The 18626-nt window shown below is 41.0% G+C and overlaps 1 protein-coding gene across 1 annotated transcript; it reads left to right on the forward strand.

Moving 5' to 3' along the window:
* The first annotated feature begins 2166 nt into the window (after window positions 1-2166).
* Window positions 2167-11293, forward strand: LOC119732983 (fibrinogen C domain-containing protein 1-A-like). Its single transcript, XM_038206566.1, has 5 exons — window positions 2167-2209; window positions 3253-3492; window positions 6611-6753; window positions 10018-10261; window positions 11046-11293. Exons 1-5 carry the CDS (start codon window positions 2167-2169, stop codon window positions 11291-11293), a joined length of 918 nt encoding a protein of 305 aa, XP_038062494.1.
* Window positions 11294-18626: the final 7333 nt, after the last annotated feature.

Consider the following 18626-nt stretch of genomic DNA (forward strand, 5'->3'; position numbering starts at 1 on the left):
TCTATACATAAACCTCGTTGGTTTGGGGTTTTGTGCGTATACCTTATCAGTCAGCCGATCTCGCTAAATTGACTTCGGCCAAACCGCAAGTCCCATCATAAGGAATAAGTTAACCGGACCATTTTTTTCCAAGAGTGTGTCTTTAATGGGGGTGTTTGGTGTGTTTGTTTGTTTGTTTAAGTTTTTTGTGTTGTTCCCATGCAGTACAGAAAACCGGCTGGACAGAATGCTTGCCTGACAAATCATAAAAAAGGTCCCTTTTGGGGGCGTGCCACACTTTTTTTCATAAAAGGGGGCATATTCTAAAATTGGGCCTGCAGGAGCCCATATGCATTTCAGGTATACATTCTTTGAAACTCTCAGGATCACCTATGGACACCTCAAGGAGTCAAGGCTTAGTCCCATTTTTTTCCCAACGCCCCTGGGTTTGCCATTTTGAATTTCCAAATGGCAGCCATTTTAAACATCTGTCCTACATATTGTACCAAGGGCGGATCCAGGAATTTTCGCAGGGGGGGGGGGGTCATCAGCCAAAAAAATCTGAAAATGTACACAGGTTTTTTCTCCGGACACCTGGTCACCGTAAAATCAAAAACTGGATTACACAATGGTGTACCGTATTTTGAACAGGCGGACATTATACCTGTACAATTGTTTTAGGGGTGTCACAGCGGGGGGGGGGGGGGGGGGGGGGGGGGGGGGGGGTTCGACTTATTTTTTAAGAATTTGTATGATAATTTTTTTGTAAGAGCTTTTGGGCGTTGGAAAAAATGGGGCCAAGCGATTTTTTTTGGTTGACTTGTTGATGTGTCCATATGTGACCCTGAGAGTTTCTAAAATGCATAGCCTATGGGCTCCCGCTTTTAAAAATGTGGCCCCACCCCCGAAGAGGCAAATTTCTGGATTTTTTCTAGTAGCTCTTGGGTGAGCTAATTAGCTAATTATTTTCTGAATCATTTCTTTGTTCACGAAGGCCCTCACTTTTTAAAGTCATGACCCCGCCCATAAAAGGGCCAGAAAAAAATGGCATCAAGTGGTTTTGAACTCCTTGAGGTATCTGCAAGTGATCCTGTGGGTTTCCAAAGAATGTACCCGAAAATGCGTATGGGCTACCGGACCACAAGCCCACTGACTAAAAACAGTTTATATGCGATTCACAGAACATATAAGGAGAGAAAGGGCTTTCATATGAAATGCTGAATAAGTTATACCTTCACAGTGGACTACTGTAGTTTGAACATATCTTGAACAATTGTTTTGAGAAATAATGTTCTCAGAAACATATAGCTAGGCCGGTATATCGTTTTTTTTTAATTGAAGCTAGCTGCAAGTATAATGTATAACACTCTCCCCAAAGAGATCTATAGTTGCATACTATTTTCATTACCAAACCCTCTATAATTGTTTTGAATATAAACAATGTTTGATCGCAACATGGGCGTCGCGAGGGCGGTGAGTCAAGGGGGCGCTCACCCCACCCCCTCATTCCTAGAAAGGAGAAGAAAGGAGAAGGGGGGGGGGGGAAGAAAGAAAAAGAGGGGCGAAGTCATATTGCCGTTAATTTAACTGGGTGGGGGGGGGAACCTATCACCGTTAAGGGGGTAATTGTACTCGATGGATCCGTGCACTACAAGCTTGTTCTTTTGTTTCATCATCTAGAGATTTTTTTTTATTTTCTCGGCAGTGGCCAAAATATACACGTTTAGATGATTAAACATTTACGATATTTGATACTTCCAACGCTTAAGTTACTGGCCTTGTAATGGATTCATCGACCTTTGCTAATGGTCATAATTATTTCATATCCATCGAACCTTCAGCTATAATGATCATAATTATTTCATATTCTCCACGGAAGGTGTTATGTTGTTGGTAAAAATGCACTTAAAGAGTTAACCTTGGTATTGGTGTCCTCTTTGAACAATTTAGAAGCCACTTACGTGAGCAATTACAGGCCTAATTGACGATGTTTTGTACCAGTTCCTAACGCTTTGGTCTACACAAAAAATAACAGCGCTGTCGTGTGTAGGTCGTCTATCCGTGCAAAACGTGAGCACTCGTAGCCAACACAAGCCTGCTAACACATCTTGCTTTTACATATTAGAATCACTGAGAATCACAGACCATCTTAGAATACGAAGGATCATATTAGAAAGTCAGGCGAAAATGATACCAACGCCACTGGTGGGTTTCCTGGTGATTTGTGTAGGTGAGTACAATGCTGTTACAATTGTAATGGCGTAGCAAAATTATACTAAGTTTTCTTGGCTATTTTTTTCTGTGGAACTTCCACGATACAGGTGTAAAGTTAACTAATGAAAGCTACATTGTTCTCCGAATGCTGTCATTCAGGAATTGCTGAGAGGAATTCGATCTGTATTGACAAATCTATTATTGATCAAGTACCAAATAGATACATAACTAACATGATTTTGCTCAAAGCATGTCAAATTCTTCTCGGACGAATTTGAATTTACATTTGGTAAATTGAAATGAAAAGGTTTTCAACTTATAATTACCATTAACTTTTTTTGTCAGCGTCACACATCTTGATATTGAAATTAAAACATTTCAAGCGAGTAACTGACAAGTTCCCCACACTTTTTTTTTTTACAATGGGGGATATCATAATCGTTGCCCTCAACCTATATATGAATCTCATGGCTCAGAAAAGGTAATACAAATAATCAAAAACTCGACAATTATGTTTCAATGTTTTTGTTTTTTTTTTGGCCAAAAGAAATTGGTCAAATTTGGTCAGAAATTACCTCAGATCGCACTACAGCGTCTAGAATCCCTAAAGCGGGCACCAAATTTCCCCACCCCAACCCCACTTTTTTCGTCTCCAAAGAAAAATTGCAGCCTAAATATAAATCTATAGCTCAGATAAGTATTAAGTTTTGCCCAAAAAAATGGTTTAGGTGGTCAGTATTGCCTCATTGCAACAAAGAGCGTCAAAAATCCAACATCATTTCGGGGCCCTTAAGCGGGCCAAAACCCCACGCCGTTATAGTTCGCGCTTCGCGTTCGCATAAGTGCTCATCAAGGTATCCCCCCCCCCTAACTCCTGAGAAGCGATTGACGCCGTTAAACCTGCTTATGTTATAAATGCCCGTTAATGTTTTTGCTCCATGCTCGGGTGAGGCTTAGCAGTTTCCATTGAAATGCAAGTCCCGTTAAAAACAAGGTTTTCAGGCATGCGTTCACAAATCAACCTAATTGCGTTTTCTTTTTCCTCCTACTTTCTTTGAGAAATTCACCTCACCTCTGCGAGAGTATGTTACTTTGGCAGCGAGCCGGACCCTCAGCGGGAAAGCAAACTTCGCTGGGTGTTGCGTTCTGCGTCCAACCCTTGCGAGTGCACCAGTATCGTACCCGGCGGATTGAGCAATCCTAAGTTCGCGCTGCCTGCAATACACCAGTTCCCCAATTCCGAACCGGTCTTGTTTTCAACGAACAAGACGGAGATTCGTGAACGGCTCAACTGCCCAGGTGAGGATCCAACTGTTTGTTTATTTTTGTTCGTTTGTTTTTGTTGGACAAGGAACAGTTTTATTGGATTTAATGGGCACGATGGTAAAGGCACCATGCCCTCTTTTTGGCCAGTAAGATGAGAATAAATGAACTTAAAATGGATCAATTTAATTATAAACGGGACCACATTTATCGTCAAGATGTATCTGTGCTCAAAGTGATTTGGGTGTTATGAATGCAGACGAAAAGTCCCATCATAAAAAAACACATCTACGAAACAAGAAACTGTATTTTAAAAACAGGAAAATGAATCAAATTTTTAAGTTAAAATAAATCGGCTGAGTTTCCTAAGTTGTGCATGTATTTGGCTGGCTGGTACTCTTTAAAGGGGCACAAGTCCTGACATCCCCGAAAAATGTCATGTAAAACGCGCTTTGAGCGATGATGTTAATCGGAAAGAACATTTGAAAGTAGGATATAATCATACACACATCCATCCTTTAAAAACCTGGCGTTTGTGTGTTATTTGCGCCCTCTGCCTGTAGCGATGACTCAGTGTACCAAGGAGACCAAGAGAACATCAAAACACGTGTTGACTTTACCTCAGTGATTTTTTTGTGATTGACAGAAACGTAATTCGTCGCATATCTGACGAACCGACGAATAGGCGCGAATACGCGGAAACGCAATTCTGAGAAAAACGTGTTTAAAGTTGAACACTTTTTACTTGTCCCTTTTCGATGCTACTTTCCCCTTTTGTACATTCTTAATTTATGCAAGGTAGTTATTTGATTGTTAAAATACATCTATTAATTTGTTTTTTGCTCGTAAGAGTAAAGGTTTGTTTAATTTTTGCTGTGAAACTTATTCGTCACTTCGCGAGATAGCAATAAACGTCATTGTGCTTATTCGCCACGTAAAATTGTCTTATTCGTCACTTTGTAAGATAACATCTTGACTGTGCGCGCGTTTTCGCATCACAAATCCATTGCATATTCGTCACTTTTTTACAACACTACGCGCATTTTAAAAGAAATGTCTTTGTTTTACAAACATTTTCTATTTTTTAAGGAATAAATATGGTAACACTTAAACCCCACGTTCAAATCCAAGTACTTGCTATAATGTTTTAATAATATTCAGTAGCCTAATAAAAAAGTTATTATAAAGGAAAATATCTCGAATGGACGCAACAAAATAATAGGAACACAAAACTGTGAATGCGAACTAACAACGAACAACACGATTTATTCATTCATTCATTCATTCATTCATTCATGTAAGACAGCAATTGTTTAAAAAACAATCAGTTTTGTTTCATAATCCCATAATTATTGTCTTCCAGTGTACAATAATCTCAGTAAAGGCTCGTTATCATTAGGCATTCTGCTTTAATTAGCCGCTTAAAGGGCTACGTTTTCGAGAATACAAAACCTGGATCTCAAAATGCAGTATTTTGGGTTTCCTATAAAACGTCGTCTTTGAAAGAAAGTGTACTGCACACGTTGACAATTTTATATTTTTATTTGATCTTCCTAATCATCACTCACCAGCTAGGGCACGCGTTATTTCAGTATAGGCTCATTCCAATGAGGTTTCCTGCTCTAATTAGCCACTTAAAGAGGCTCCGTTTTCGAGAATATCTCGAAATGCAGTATTTTGGGTTTCCTAAAAAACGCCGTCTTTAAAAGAAACTCTACAAATAAAACATATTTTATGTCATCATCCTGAGTATCACCTTCATGGGCACTCTTCATTTTCGTTATGGGCTTATTCCCATGAGGTCTTATGCTGAAATTAGTCACTTAAAGGGGTTCCATTTTTTGAGAATATCTCGAAATGCAGCATTTTGGGTCTTCCATAGAACGCAGTCTTTAAAGAAACTGTACCGCACATGTTTTGAATAAATAATATTTGTATTTAATAATCCTATGTTCACCTTCTAGCGTGCACTTCATTTCAGTATTGGTTTATTCCAATAAGGTAGTCTGCTCTAAGTAGCCGCTTAAATGGACTCCGTCGAAATGCTGTAAATAAGTTTTCCTATAAAAAAGCCGTTTATGAACGAAAGTGTACCGCACGCTTAAAAAAAATCCTAGTTTTCATCCCTTAGGGGGCACTTTATTTCAGTATGGGCTGATTAAAATGAGGTTTTTAGCTCTTATTAGCCACTTAAAGGGGACCGTTTTTTGAGATTTTTTTCTCGCAATGCAGTAGGCCTTATGTGGAATTCCTATAAAACGCCGGTTTTGAAGGAAAGTATATCGCACGTTTTAAATGAATCCCAGTCTGTATAAGCCTATCCGTCGTGCAGTCCTTTCCTAGTTCATGTTGTACTCCGGTAATTTTAGGATTACAACTCCATACACAACATTACATAAAGGTGAAGTAGTAACGGTTATCTCTTTTTAGAAATCATTATAATGTTGCAGCGCCGTTAGTTTGTTTTGAAAGCTGACGGAAAGCGCGCGAAACAGAACTTCCCTGGTTCCCTCATACGCCATTCAATTATTAAGACGGGTGTGTGCGTAACCAATGAATAACTGGTTATTCGTCACTTCGTCAGATACTGAATGCGCACTGTTCTGATATGACCAAGCGTCGAATAATTTATTCGTCGGTTCGCAAGACAAAGTTTTTCCAATATGTGCCGATTCGTCACTTAGTGGGTTTCGGAACAACAAAAATGAAGTGTTTTCATGAATTAAAAACCTAAAAATCTGAAAATTCGAATATTTTTAACCCTAAAACTCAATTAATAAAAAAAACTCCAAAATGACCGATTCGTCACTTCGTCAGATATGCGACGAATTGTGTACATTTTAAGTCAAATAAAGTACTCCTCCTCTTCCATCATTCCTACATTTTCTATTCAGATCCTTTCAGATTTGATACAAACATTTGTAAGTCACCTCTGAGGCCGAGGGCGCAAATAAAGATGGCAACGTGGCCATTCCACAGAAGTGGTGTTTATTCAATACATACTCCGATTAACATCAGGAAAATTCACAAATTCAAATAAGAATTATTACAAAAATAAGTTTCGGAGGTGCCTTGTAGCGCCCCGGTCCAGATAGGATAAACTGTCAAACCTCTTGGTATTACTTCAACTTGACCACTGCTGACCCAACTGCAGAACCAACTGTGGGTGTCAGGGCGCCTGACTGTGAAGCCCTATATGAAGCCGGTGAGAGGACGAATGGTGCCTACACCATCTACCCGTCGCAGTATCCAGAGGGCTTACGGGTCTACTGTGATATGGATAATGAAGGCTGGATCGTAAGTTAATCCCATTCCCCAATCAATGATATTTCGTCACTGTTTGAGGGTACTTAATATAGGTTTTCCCGGTTATTTTAATACTTGTATCACAAGAATTCCCTATATAGATACTTTAATTTCGTCCCCGAACATCGCCAAGCTCACTTCTCAATTTGAATTTCAAAAAGCCACCACTAGATTTCATTTAAGGTTCAGTATAATTCACATTTTTAGCATACCGATTCGTCCTAAATTTTTGAAATTCGTCTCGTGTAGCAATCGGCGTTGAATTGACAAAGCAAATTCGTTTTTGTCATTAACTTTAACGTTTCGGTCATTTAAATTCTCCGCATTTTCTAGACCATGGAGGCCTATAAATTTCGGGGTATTTCTGATATGTCTTGTCACTCGTTGTTGAGACTCGGTCGGGGAAAAAAGATGGCTGCCAATGGAGGGCTTCAAAGAGGCCGATACAATAAGGTTTCAAACGCAGACAGAGGTCACATCATAGACGCCTTTGAAGGAGATGAACACGACTATCTGACCGTTGCTGACACCCTTGGTGTGAAGTGCCAAGCTGCTCGCAGCATCGTCTTAACATACCTTCGTGAGAACAGAAGAGATGCTCTACCAAGAGGAGGGAGAAGACGTTCAAAAACGGATCAAGAAATGAAGGATTGCCTTCAACAGTTACTAGATGAAAACCCCTTGTTAACCTTGGGCCAACTAAATGAAGGACTTCGACAAAGGCTGCCTGACAAGCCACGTATTGCAATAAGTACATTAGCGCGGACTATAGATGGCATGTTGATCACGCTCAAGCTAGCTCAGGATGTACCCGAAGCCCGAAATGCTGACAGAGTGATCCGACAGCGGCAAGAATATGCCAACTGGTTCTTAAGACATGGCGTCGTTGGCACTGTATCTTCATCGATGAATGCGGATACAACATTTGGACGCGACGTTCATATGGGAGAGCAGTTAGAGGACAACCTGTTCGCAGAGTGGTGCACAACCAACGTGGAAACAACTGCAACGTTACATTAGCCATAGCTCCTGAAGTCGGACTTGTCCATCATGCCATAAACTTGCACACCACAACACGTGCGTCATTTGAAAACTTCCTGCAGGAAACAGCTGAAGCCTGCCAGGAAATGTTTCCAGAAGAAGAGAACTTGTACTTCATCTACGACAACGCAGGGCCTCATGTTCGTGCTGAACTGCCACCAGGGAATGAGAACATTGAACTGAAGCGACTTCCCCCATACTCCCCATTTCTCAACCCTGTTGAAAATGCACACTCCTGCTTCAAAGCTGGTGTAAAAAGACTCATAGGATTTCCCGAATGGCAAGCAAGGGTATTCTGACCACCAGGCTGCTGCGAGAGAAGGCTTGACCATGCAGGGATGGAGAGCACGCCTACTGGTGGAAGCAGCTCAGCAGAATGTGGATGAGATGACACCCGACAAGTGCCAGAGATGGTACAATCACTCCCAGACGTACCTACCAAGATGCATGGCCAGAGAGGAGATTGAAGGCTAAAAAATGACATTATGAAGCTAACGTTTAATGTCACATTTCTCAGTTTCGTGTTACAATGCAAATACTGATAAAATAAAAAAACATTACATTTTCCTTTTCCCCTATATAATTATATAATGCGTAAAACCACAGAAGTTAAGTTTGTATATCAAAGAGCAACAACGAAGGTGTTTGATCTTAATGCTTAATTTTCAAGTCACAAGTAAAGAACATTAATGTGAAAGGTATAGTCCTGATTCTAATGTTAATTGTGAAACACAGAAAAAAAAATTATAAAATTATAGTTTGACTACTTTTATTTACTCATATAAGGAAATATATGTTGAAATTATAATTTTAGTAATGCGTACACTTCTTCAAATAAGTCCAAAGATTGGACACATTTTCTAATCGTAACGTTTTAATTCACTAGAAACGAAAGGTAATGACAGCAACTTTAAAACGAATGACATAAAACGAATTTGCTTTGTCAATTCAACGCAAATTGCTACACGAGACAAATTTCAAAGATTTTGGACGAATCGGTATGCTAAAAAATTGAATTATACTGAACCTTAAATGAAATCTAGTGGTGGCTTTTTGAAATTCAAATTGAGAAGTGAGCTTGGCGATGTTCGGGGACGAAATTAAAGTATCTATATAGGGAATTCGTGTGATACAAGTATTAAAATAACCGGGAAAACCTATAGTAAGCCTATGCATCACAACGTTTAAATTGAAATTGCTAACAATTGAAAAACTACACTTTCTTGTCACTTCAATAAACAAGAACAGTCGAACACCTTTATAACAAGGTTCTTGGGACTTGAATAATTACCTTGTTATAACAGTTACCTTGTATTATCAGTAATGGATAACGAAGAAAAACAAAGGCTTGGGACCTAAAATTATGCTTGTTATAAGCAGTATCTTGTATTAACAGTGCTCTTCTTATCAGTGCTCGACTTGATGCAACACACATGGTAATGTGCATGAAAACAAGATGAGGTGAATTTCCACTGCACGCTTCCTTTAAGTTCGAATGCTAAAATCAACGCTCTTAGGCCATCAGCCTTGGTCCAAAATTTTGGCAACCGGTATCAAAATGAGGGGAATATTCGTCATAGCCATTTTTGGCAAGGTATACACCTCCAGAGTTGGAAAATATGTGATAGCATTGCAGCGGTGACAGCTTTTTAGGTGTTATCATTTTTTTCCAAAATATCCATCAAAATGCTTGTTACCACTCTTGGGGCGGTATACCTCGCGCATGCGCACTATAATCATTTTATAACCCCTGATTTGATACCGACCAAACCCCTAAGCTGATGGCCTATCACTCTAAACTCTGATCTTGGTTCTTTTGGCCTCGGGCTTTAATTTCCGGGTCAAAATGACGCAAGAAATCCTATGAAATATGTATAAATAGCGGTGATGATGAAAGAAAGATGGCAATCTTACAGAAGTGGTGTTTATTCAAAATATACTTGGATTAAAATCCTGGTAATAAGAATGGTTACAAAGAAAATAAACGATACTTTCAAATGAAACGTGCAGCAGTCCTAATGAAGTCTTTGTTTTCATCGTAATTTTTCTATTCTTTTGAAATCCATTTGATTTGCATAATAGTTATCTTGAATGCGCCAAGTTTAGATTGCACACGATCAGACGGAAAGATAAGTCAGAATCTATATTCCTTGCTGAGGATCTGTTGTTTTGTAAAACATTGCCCAATCGTTTTCAATCTATTTTTTTCTTTAGGTATTTCAGCGACGCGTGGATGGATCGGTGAATTTCACCCGTGGCTGGGCCGATTACCGTGATGGCTTCGGTGATCTGATGGGGGAGTTCTGGTTGGGCAACGAGGCCATCCACCGTCTGACCGACAATCCCGGTCAGACCTGGTCTTTGAGAATGGATCTCCGAAATGACGTTGGAAGCACCGGGCGTGGAGAGTATCAGCCTTTTAACATTGGGGCTATTACGTACGAGCTGCATCTTGGAAGTTCGTACTCTCTATATTACATAGGTAATTGTTTGTAATTGTCATTCATAAATACCTTTAACAGTTTACCCAGGTTTACGTACCCATTCCTTTTGTTGGAGAGTCCGTCACGTTGCCGGTTTTAAACCGTTGATGAAGTGACCGGCTGGCCTTTTTTATACACTGTTCCAGTGTCACATGAAATTTTGACTCCTATGACATCAAGCCCTTGTTACTGTTGTATTGGTTGAATATTCACATTCTCATGCACGTAGGCAGCGCAATACTGCCAGTGAGTCCATATTTCATATTCCTAAATTCACAATACACCAGCACAGCTGCCTTATGCGCCACATCGCGATAAGGAGTTGTTTACGACTTTGCGCGAGATGGACATTCCATAATTATAGTTTTTCGAAAACTATGAAGTGAAATAGGTGAACGAAATCATTGAAAATTCAGAATGACTTGCGTTTACTTCTGGACCGAAAAGTTTGATTTTGGACCGGAAAGGTATTGATGAATGGGTTTGCCGAGGGTAATTATCAGAGAAGTAATTTAAGACTCAGACCGGTCTTAAACAAAGTATTTAAAACCAGTCAAGCACACATTTCGTCACCGTCACCACGAAGTGACCCTATTAACCCCGCAAATTGGCAAATGTGTGTTTCGAGATACAAACGATTAAGTTGACCATGTTTCTTTTTAGCCTAACAAATTCATATTTTGCTACATTATATAGTACGCGACCTATATAACTTGGAACAAACAGTCATCTAATCACGCCTTTTTCTTTGATTTTTAGCTAATCAGGTATCTATCACCGGACTAAATGGCCAGCCTTTCTCCACGTACGATCAAGATAACGATGACGAGTCCATGGCGAATTGTGCACAGCAGGAGAGAGGCGGTTGGTGGTTCAGCACCTGCAGCGGCAGCAAACAGAACTTGAATGGCGAATACCAAACCAGCATCCAACGTGGCATCGGATATGGCACGGCAGCGGCAGGCCGGAAGATCGTGTGGTGCGAAATGAAAACCCGGCGTGTGTAGGCAAAACTCCAAGGCTTTTAAAGACTTTTTGATAGCACGTTGTACCTAAAATATATACTGTATACCGCAGCAGAAAGCTGAACTTATGGTTAGCATTTTTCACAGATATAGGTTTCCCAGCTATTTTAACACTTGTATCACACGAATTCCCTATATCGATACTTTAATTTCGTCCCCGAACATCGCCAAGCTCAATTCTCAATTTGAATTTCAAAAAGCCACCACTAGATTTCATTTAAGGTTCAGTATAATTCAAACTTTTACCATTCCGATTCGTCCAAAATCTTTGAAATTCGTCTCGTGAAGCATTCGGCGTTGAATTGAAAAAGCAAATTCGTTTTTTTTGTCATTCGTTTTAATGTTCTTGTCGTTACATTTCATTTCTGGTGACTTAAAACGTTACGATTAAAAATGTGCCCAATCTTTGGACTTGTTTTCGCATTAATCAAATTTAAATTTCTAACAAATATTTCTCATAAATGAAAGTGTAGCTGTAACTTTTGAGTTTTCTTTGACAATTAACATGAAAATCAGAAATTGAACTTTCACAATATGCTCTTTGCTTAGCATATTGTGGCGGGAATATCTGTGACCCGATCCGTAGTCCCTTTACCCAGACAACCTAGCTAGGATCAGTACCCCAGCAGCCGGGAATGCAGGCCCATTTGGATGGAAATATACCGCCCTATACGCGTAGCAGCACTCACCCACGCCCCTCAACCTCCAAGATGGACAAGGACAAACAATTAAGTACACAACAGTCAATGACCTCCATTACCGATTGATTTATTTACACAGAATCAATGTTATATGATGGACCTCTCGTTAAATTATAATGTTAGCCTCTAATAAGTGATTGGTCTCTGAGCCTCTCAATTATCTCTGTAGGGGTAGCCTCGCATTAGCCGCTACGGTAAGGCAGTGCTGGGCAGCACGGCGATGCCTAGCTGGGGATAGCCTCTGTATCCCGGTTAAGAACCGTACGCCTCTAGCGTTCCTGTGCGCCTCCACTCTCCCGCCCTCCACCGTTTCCAGTCGCGATCCTTTCTCGAGGCGGCGGGTAGATGAGCGCGCCCTTCCGGCTCCGTCACGTTACAATCGGCAGATCGCTGTATGTCGCTCCGCCTCCAGTAGCCTCCGCGGACTCCGTGCCTCCTTATGCCAGCCTAACTCCACCGCACCACCCAGCACGCCGTCAGCGCGCGTAATAGCGTGAGCTCTTATGAGGGCTGTGTCTCCGTCTGCGTCTTCATGTACGTTTCCTCTAGCAACTGCCCCGCGGCCTCTTATATAGGGGCCCGCAGCCGCTAGCGCGCCCTCTTTAGACTCTGCCGCTATAGTAATTTTCGCCACAAAGCCTCCTTCTTAGCATGAACGTCCTCGTTCATAACAGCTAAAGACCTGAGATTTAAAGCAAATTACTATAAAAATCCTTATCTAACTTTTAATCAAAACGACGACCAGGTCCATACTTCAACAAGTCGGCGCCTCTTTATACATGCGCCTTATAAAAGAAATATAGTTTACTTAAGTTTATAAACTTTAATAAAACTGTTTAGGAAACTTGATGAAACCTTTTTGGCAAACGTTAAAGAAACTTTATATAAACTTTATAGAAAACTCTTTTTAAAACTTCAAGAATGGTTGCTTGGATAAACGAGCCTAACTCATAGGAAACCGTACGAAACATGTTGCCTCTGTACTCTTCGGATGCGCTGTTACTTCTTGCGGAAATCTTGGTCGAACTGGACATCGTATATACCCTCTCCAACCGCTGCTCACGAACCTTCACACACCCTTGGTACTCAACGGTAGTCGATACCTCCTTCAGCCGCGGGTAACCTTGCCTCTCAGTACCCCCTTCCAGAGGTGTCACGTGAATTGGGCGCAGATCCTCTCGGCTGTGCGCAGCTGTTGCGTTATTGGGCGCTGAGTAGTTTGGCTGGCGGTTCCTTTTTTGGCTGGGTATACGTAGCGCCTCTGCCCATGTCCCAGTATCTCCAAGATCCTTCACCTTCCGTCCATCCGGTCTCTTTAACACCGTACCGTCTGGTCTCCTTTGACTTGTTTTCTCCATCCGTACGTCGCCTGTGCTCCCGCTCTCTAAGTCATTACGTCTTCCTTACTGCACCCATGTCACGTCCTGGGTCAATTTGTGTGTCTTCCTCTACTTTGTTTAACCCGCCTCTTCCATTGTTTGGTCTATCTGTTGTTCTATGGCATGCTGAACGACATCCTCCGCGGCGTCCTCCAGCACCCTACATTTTTCCATTGCCGAACTTGGGCCCATTCCCTTGACCCTCAATTTTCTCGACGTTTTCAGTTGCTAAGGCTGCCCGTATCGCCTCATCAAGTGTAGAAGGGTTGGCCCGGAATACCCCCTCTCGAATAGACTGACTAGCTATCGCATCAGAGAAGTGTCCTCTTGCAAGGCGGTCCCTTGTGGTTTCCGTAAACTCCGGGTACAAAAATGACGCCAATTCACGTACCGCCTGGCCGAGCTCCTGTATGGTTTCCTTCGGCTTCTGCCTCTTATTCCTTAACTCCAGGAGAAAATGTTCTGCGCGCTCTCCAGGTCCAAAACGCCCATCCAAAAGCTTGAGAAGTTCGCTGTATGAATGCCTCTACTTCTCTCCGTCCCCATGGTGAAGAAGTATCTTTAGTGCCGGACCCTGGAGGCTCGCCGACAGAAACACCGCCGCCTCCTCGTCATCCCATCTATTGGCTATTTTACATGACTCAAAGTGTTCCTTGTAGTCTATCCACGGTTGTTTATCTCCGAAGCGGTCTGGGACAATCCTTGGGCGACCTGAGCTCTTAGTCAGCCTCTCTTGTAACTGCTTCTCACCGATTATTTTTTTATCTCGTTTGAGAGGCCATGGTGTCTCCTTATTTGAGGCTCCTGCGCCTCCTATTTCACGAGCTGGCTCCTCACTTTTCTCTAGTTCACTTATGACCTCCACTGGCTTCGGTAACTCCACGATTGCCTCCACAGGTGGTGTTGTGTCTCCTCTAATGCCAGTAGATTGTGCCTGTGGCATCCAAGACTTATTCTTCTTCATGATACTCCTTGGAGGCGTCCAGTTACCTCCAGTAGCCTCCTGCTCTATGTCCTGCACCTGGGAAATGGAGGCAGTTCCAGTGTGTACACCTGAATCCAGCGAAGTCCCCTGACCTATGCTCTTCCAAGCATCCTCTAGTCGAGATATCCTACTCATTAGTTTCTCTATTGTAGCCTCCTGGCGTGAACTCTCCTCCATTGAACGCTGGAGCTCATCCTCCCTTCCCTGGAGGTCCACTCAGAGACTGTCAACCTCCTTCTGAAGTTCCTTAGCAGTCTGGTCTGTCATTATGAGTTTGTGTCTTCGTCTTAGTTAAATTAAGGGTTCTATTTATTAATTAATAATTGTCCTCGCCTCCCCAAGGACGAGAACGTGGGCAAATGGTAGCTAGGCGTATAATCCCACTTCTGACACCATTTGTGGCGGGAATATCTGTGACCCGATCCGTAGTCCCTTTACCCAGACAACCTAGCTAGGATCAGTACCCCAGCAGCCGGGAATGCAGGCCCGTTTGGATGGAAATATACCGCCCTATACGCGTAGCAGCACTCACCCACGCCCCTCAACCTCCAAGATGGACAAGGACAAACAATTAAGTACACAACAGTCAATGACCTCAATTACTGATTGATTTATTTACACAGAATCAATGTCATATGATGGACCTCTCGTTAAATTATAATGTTAGCCTCTAATAAGTGATTGGTCTCTGAGCCTCTCAATTATCTCTGTAGGGGTAGCCTCGCATTAGCCGCTACGGTAAGGCAGTGCTGGCAGCACGGCGATGCCTGGCTGGGGATAGCCTCTGAATCCCGGGTAAGAACCGTACGCCTCTAGTGTTCCTGTGCGCCTCCACTCTCCCGCCCTCCACCGTTTCCAGTCGCGATCCTTTCTCGAGGCGGCGGGTAGATGAGCGCGCCCTTCCGGCTCCGTCACATTACAATCGGCAGATCGCTGTATGTCGCTCCGCCTCCAGTAGCCTCCGCGGACTCAGTGCCTCCTTATGCCAGCCTGACTCCACCGCACCACCCAGCACGCCGTCAGCGCGCGTAATAGCGTGAGCTCTTATGAGGGCTGTGTCTCCGTCTGCGTCTTCATGTACGTCTCCTCTAGCAACTGCCCCGCGGCCTCTTATATAGGGGCCCGCAGCCGCTAGCGCGCCCTCTTTAGACTCTGCCGCTATAGTAATTTTCGCCACAATATGTAAAGCATTAAGATCAAACACCTTCGTAATGTTGCTCTTTGATATATGTACATGTATATAAATAAAACAACAGAAATAAGGTATGTCTATCAAAGAACACCATTAAGAAGGTCTTTGAACTTAAAGCCTAGTGTCAATGTCATAAGTGCATATTGTGAAATGTCAATTCCTGATATAATGTTAATTGTGAAACACAGAAATAAAAATTCATACCTTACAGCTAACTACTTTTATTTATACATATAAGGAAATATATGTCGAATTATCATTGTTTTTATATGCATAATTCTTCAAATAAGTCTCAATCTTGGGCGCATTTTCTAATCGTATTCAATTTAAGTCACCAGGGACGAAATGTAATGACAACAACATGAAAACGAATGACAAAAAACAAATTTGCTCTGTCAATTCAACGCCGATGGCTTCGCGAGACGAATTTCAAAGATTTTGGACGAATCGGAGTGCTAACAATATGAATTATACTGAACCTTAAATAAAATCTAGTGGTGGCTTTCTGAAATTCAAATTGAGAAGTGAGGATGGCGATGATCGGGGACGAAATTAAAGTATCGATATAGGGAACTTGTGTGATACAAGTGTTAAAATAGCCGGGATAACCTATATTTTAAAAGAGGAATAAAATGTTTGCTAATCGCGTACACCTCAGAAGTACCCCCACCCCCATTTGACTTTTAATTAGAATGTCGCGCACAAGCACCGTTCCAACACGAAACAAATATTATTCAATTAAAATTTAATCGACTGATGGTCAGTAACATAAAACGACAGATCCTGTCCATGCTTAAGAATGGCCTAATGAGCGCTAAAGTGTTTGCCGTCAATTAGAAGTTCGAGTACAAGAGCGGAACCTTCACTAAAAGCTAATTGAGCCGAATATACTGCAAGATCCACAACTGCTTATTACCGTGCATTATGTGCTTACGAACGAGTAATCATGCGCTCAGAAATTATGTTTATGCTTAATTAGAACTTGAGAACAATATATCATTCCATCATTAAACTGTATAGTGAAGGAGGCGGTTTTGGCAAAATGTCAACTTAAGAATGGAAAATCTCATGCAAAGTCTACTTCAGAACGGCAGGTCTTACCACTAATTACAGTTGCACAGTACGGAAGCATAATTGTCATAAACTTTTGTCATAAGTATTTTAACCTTTCTTTAATAATATACATAATTTTCAATGCATTGTGTACCTATTGGTGGTAGAAAAAGTGCGCTATATAAGACTCCGGTATTATTGGTCCATCAACCTCGATTTAGTGCACTTCTAGTGTTTAATTTTGTCTTTTGTCAGACAAATTTCAAATTCAGTTCAAGCAAACTAAATTAATGAGCAGGTTTTCGTCCAGGAGTATTCGATTTCGTCTCGTCTACGCCAAACCTTGTTATTGACAAATCAAATTCGTTTAATTGATTTATAAAAGAGGAATTCGATCTATGATTGCTGCTATTCGGCAACAGCTTACACGAATTTGATCTGTTATGACGAATATTCTTGACCCGGTGACTAAAAAGGGTGACCAAACTTTGAAATTGAATGGTAAATGACTTAATTGGTTTTGTTAAAAGCGTGTGAAATTTTTCTTGGACGAATTTGAATGTTAGAGTTGTTGATTTTGAATAAAAACCGATTTAAAATAGCCGGGAAAACCTATATTAGATTCATGTGCCAGCTTAGCTCACCACTTATTCAGGAAACTTGGAAACAGTGCGTTATTGGCCTTTGTTTTGAAATCCATGGTGCTCGGTCATCCACGGCTGAAGAGATGCAAATCAGATACCAATGAAAAGCTAATGACATACCCTTTAAGATGGAGCCACTTTGACCGTGTTTAAGTTCATAACTTTTGCGCATTAACCCATCATGTTTAGTAGATCTTGTACACTGGGGTAAATTGTTGAACAACTTTGGCGTCGGGTGTTGGTGACTAAACATTTAAAACTGGATTGATATTGAATATTCAGCAATAAGTGGGGACCGATCAAATTGAAATTGCCCTATATAGGGAAGAACAAACATTATACAGGTAAATATTATTGTGTTGCTGTTGTCAGTTATCGCACGCCACTGTACATGTAGTTGAACTTGCACACTTCAACATTCGCATACCATATTTATTAATCTGTACAGTGTTGTAATCTTAACAGTGTTGTACTCCTAATGATTTCAAGGTTTGTCATATAATTGTGCCTTTAACAGTTTTGCTGTATAGTAAAGGAATAACGTTTATAATTCACCTTGTAGTAGAAAGGGCGTGTCTGAGTGGAAAGAGGAGGGCGTTTCGGCCCCTATTTTGCCAAATAATACTCTTGATTATAGTTGTTATAGTAGTTACAGTAAGACTGGTACCTTATTGAGAAGACTTGCACACAAACAAAAACCAACAGAAACCCTCTCATAACCCCGTTAAAAATACTCCCCCCCCCCAAAAAAAAAAAAAAATAAAATAAAAAAACGTTTTCAGCATTTTTCGACGATAGAATTCGTGAAAGCATTAGGGATGTGACCACTGAAATGTCTGCTTCTGACCAGTATTTTGTGTGAAACTATGAACAATAAACTGTCTCCTCATTAAGTTGCCATTTCATGCTGTACTAAGGTACCATTTCCTGTTGTAATAGATTGCAGGTATCAAACATAGTTGTTTAAATAGTCTTGACAGTTGACTTTTTGTACGTTTTCACATTTCGCTGTTTCAATCCGTAATTAACTATGTAATGAAATCATTCTATTAAGTTCATTTTGTACATACGTCAGTAGAATTTAAATATTATAGTTAGTTAGGCCTAATATTATAGTTAGCTAGGCCTGACCCGACATTTTCTGTGGAAATATCACTATTTTAAAATGGTCATGACTAATATGTGTTATTTCCGTACAGTCGGGCGATTTCTTTCAATGTTTGACAGTGTGCACATTCATGCCCTCAAACTCTAAAATCAATACATTGTGAACAATAATTATATTACAAAAAAATGTTGATGGTAAGGTGGTACAAAGATTTATATTATATAACAAAAAATGTGTTCCTGTTAGCATATTA

The sequence above is a fragment of the Patiria miniata genome, unplaced genomic scaffold, assembly GCF_015706575.1.
Source record: "Patiria miniata isolate m_02_andy unplaced genomic scaffold, ASM1570657v1 HiC_scaffold_1, whole genome shotgun sequence".
NCBI classification, from domain to species: Eukaryota; Metazoa; Echinodermata; class Asteroidea; order Valvatida; family Asterinidae; genus Patiria; species Patiria miniata.

Coding starts and splice junctions, on each gene's coding strand:
- LOC119732983 (XM_038206566.1), top strand. CDS start 2,167: ATGATACCAACGCCACTGGTGGGTTTCCTGGTGATTTGTGTAG. Junction 3,493..6,610: donor TGAACGGCTCAACTGCCCAG/GTGAGGATCCAA, acceptor ACCCAACTGCAG/AACCAACTGTGGGTGTCAGG. Junction 10,262..11,045: donor GTACGAGCTGCATCTTGGAA/GTTCGTACTCTC, acceptor TTTGATTTTTAG/CTAATCAGGTATCTATCACC.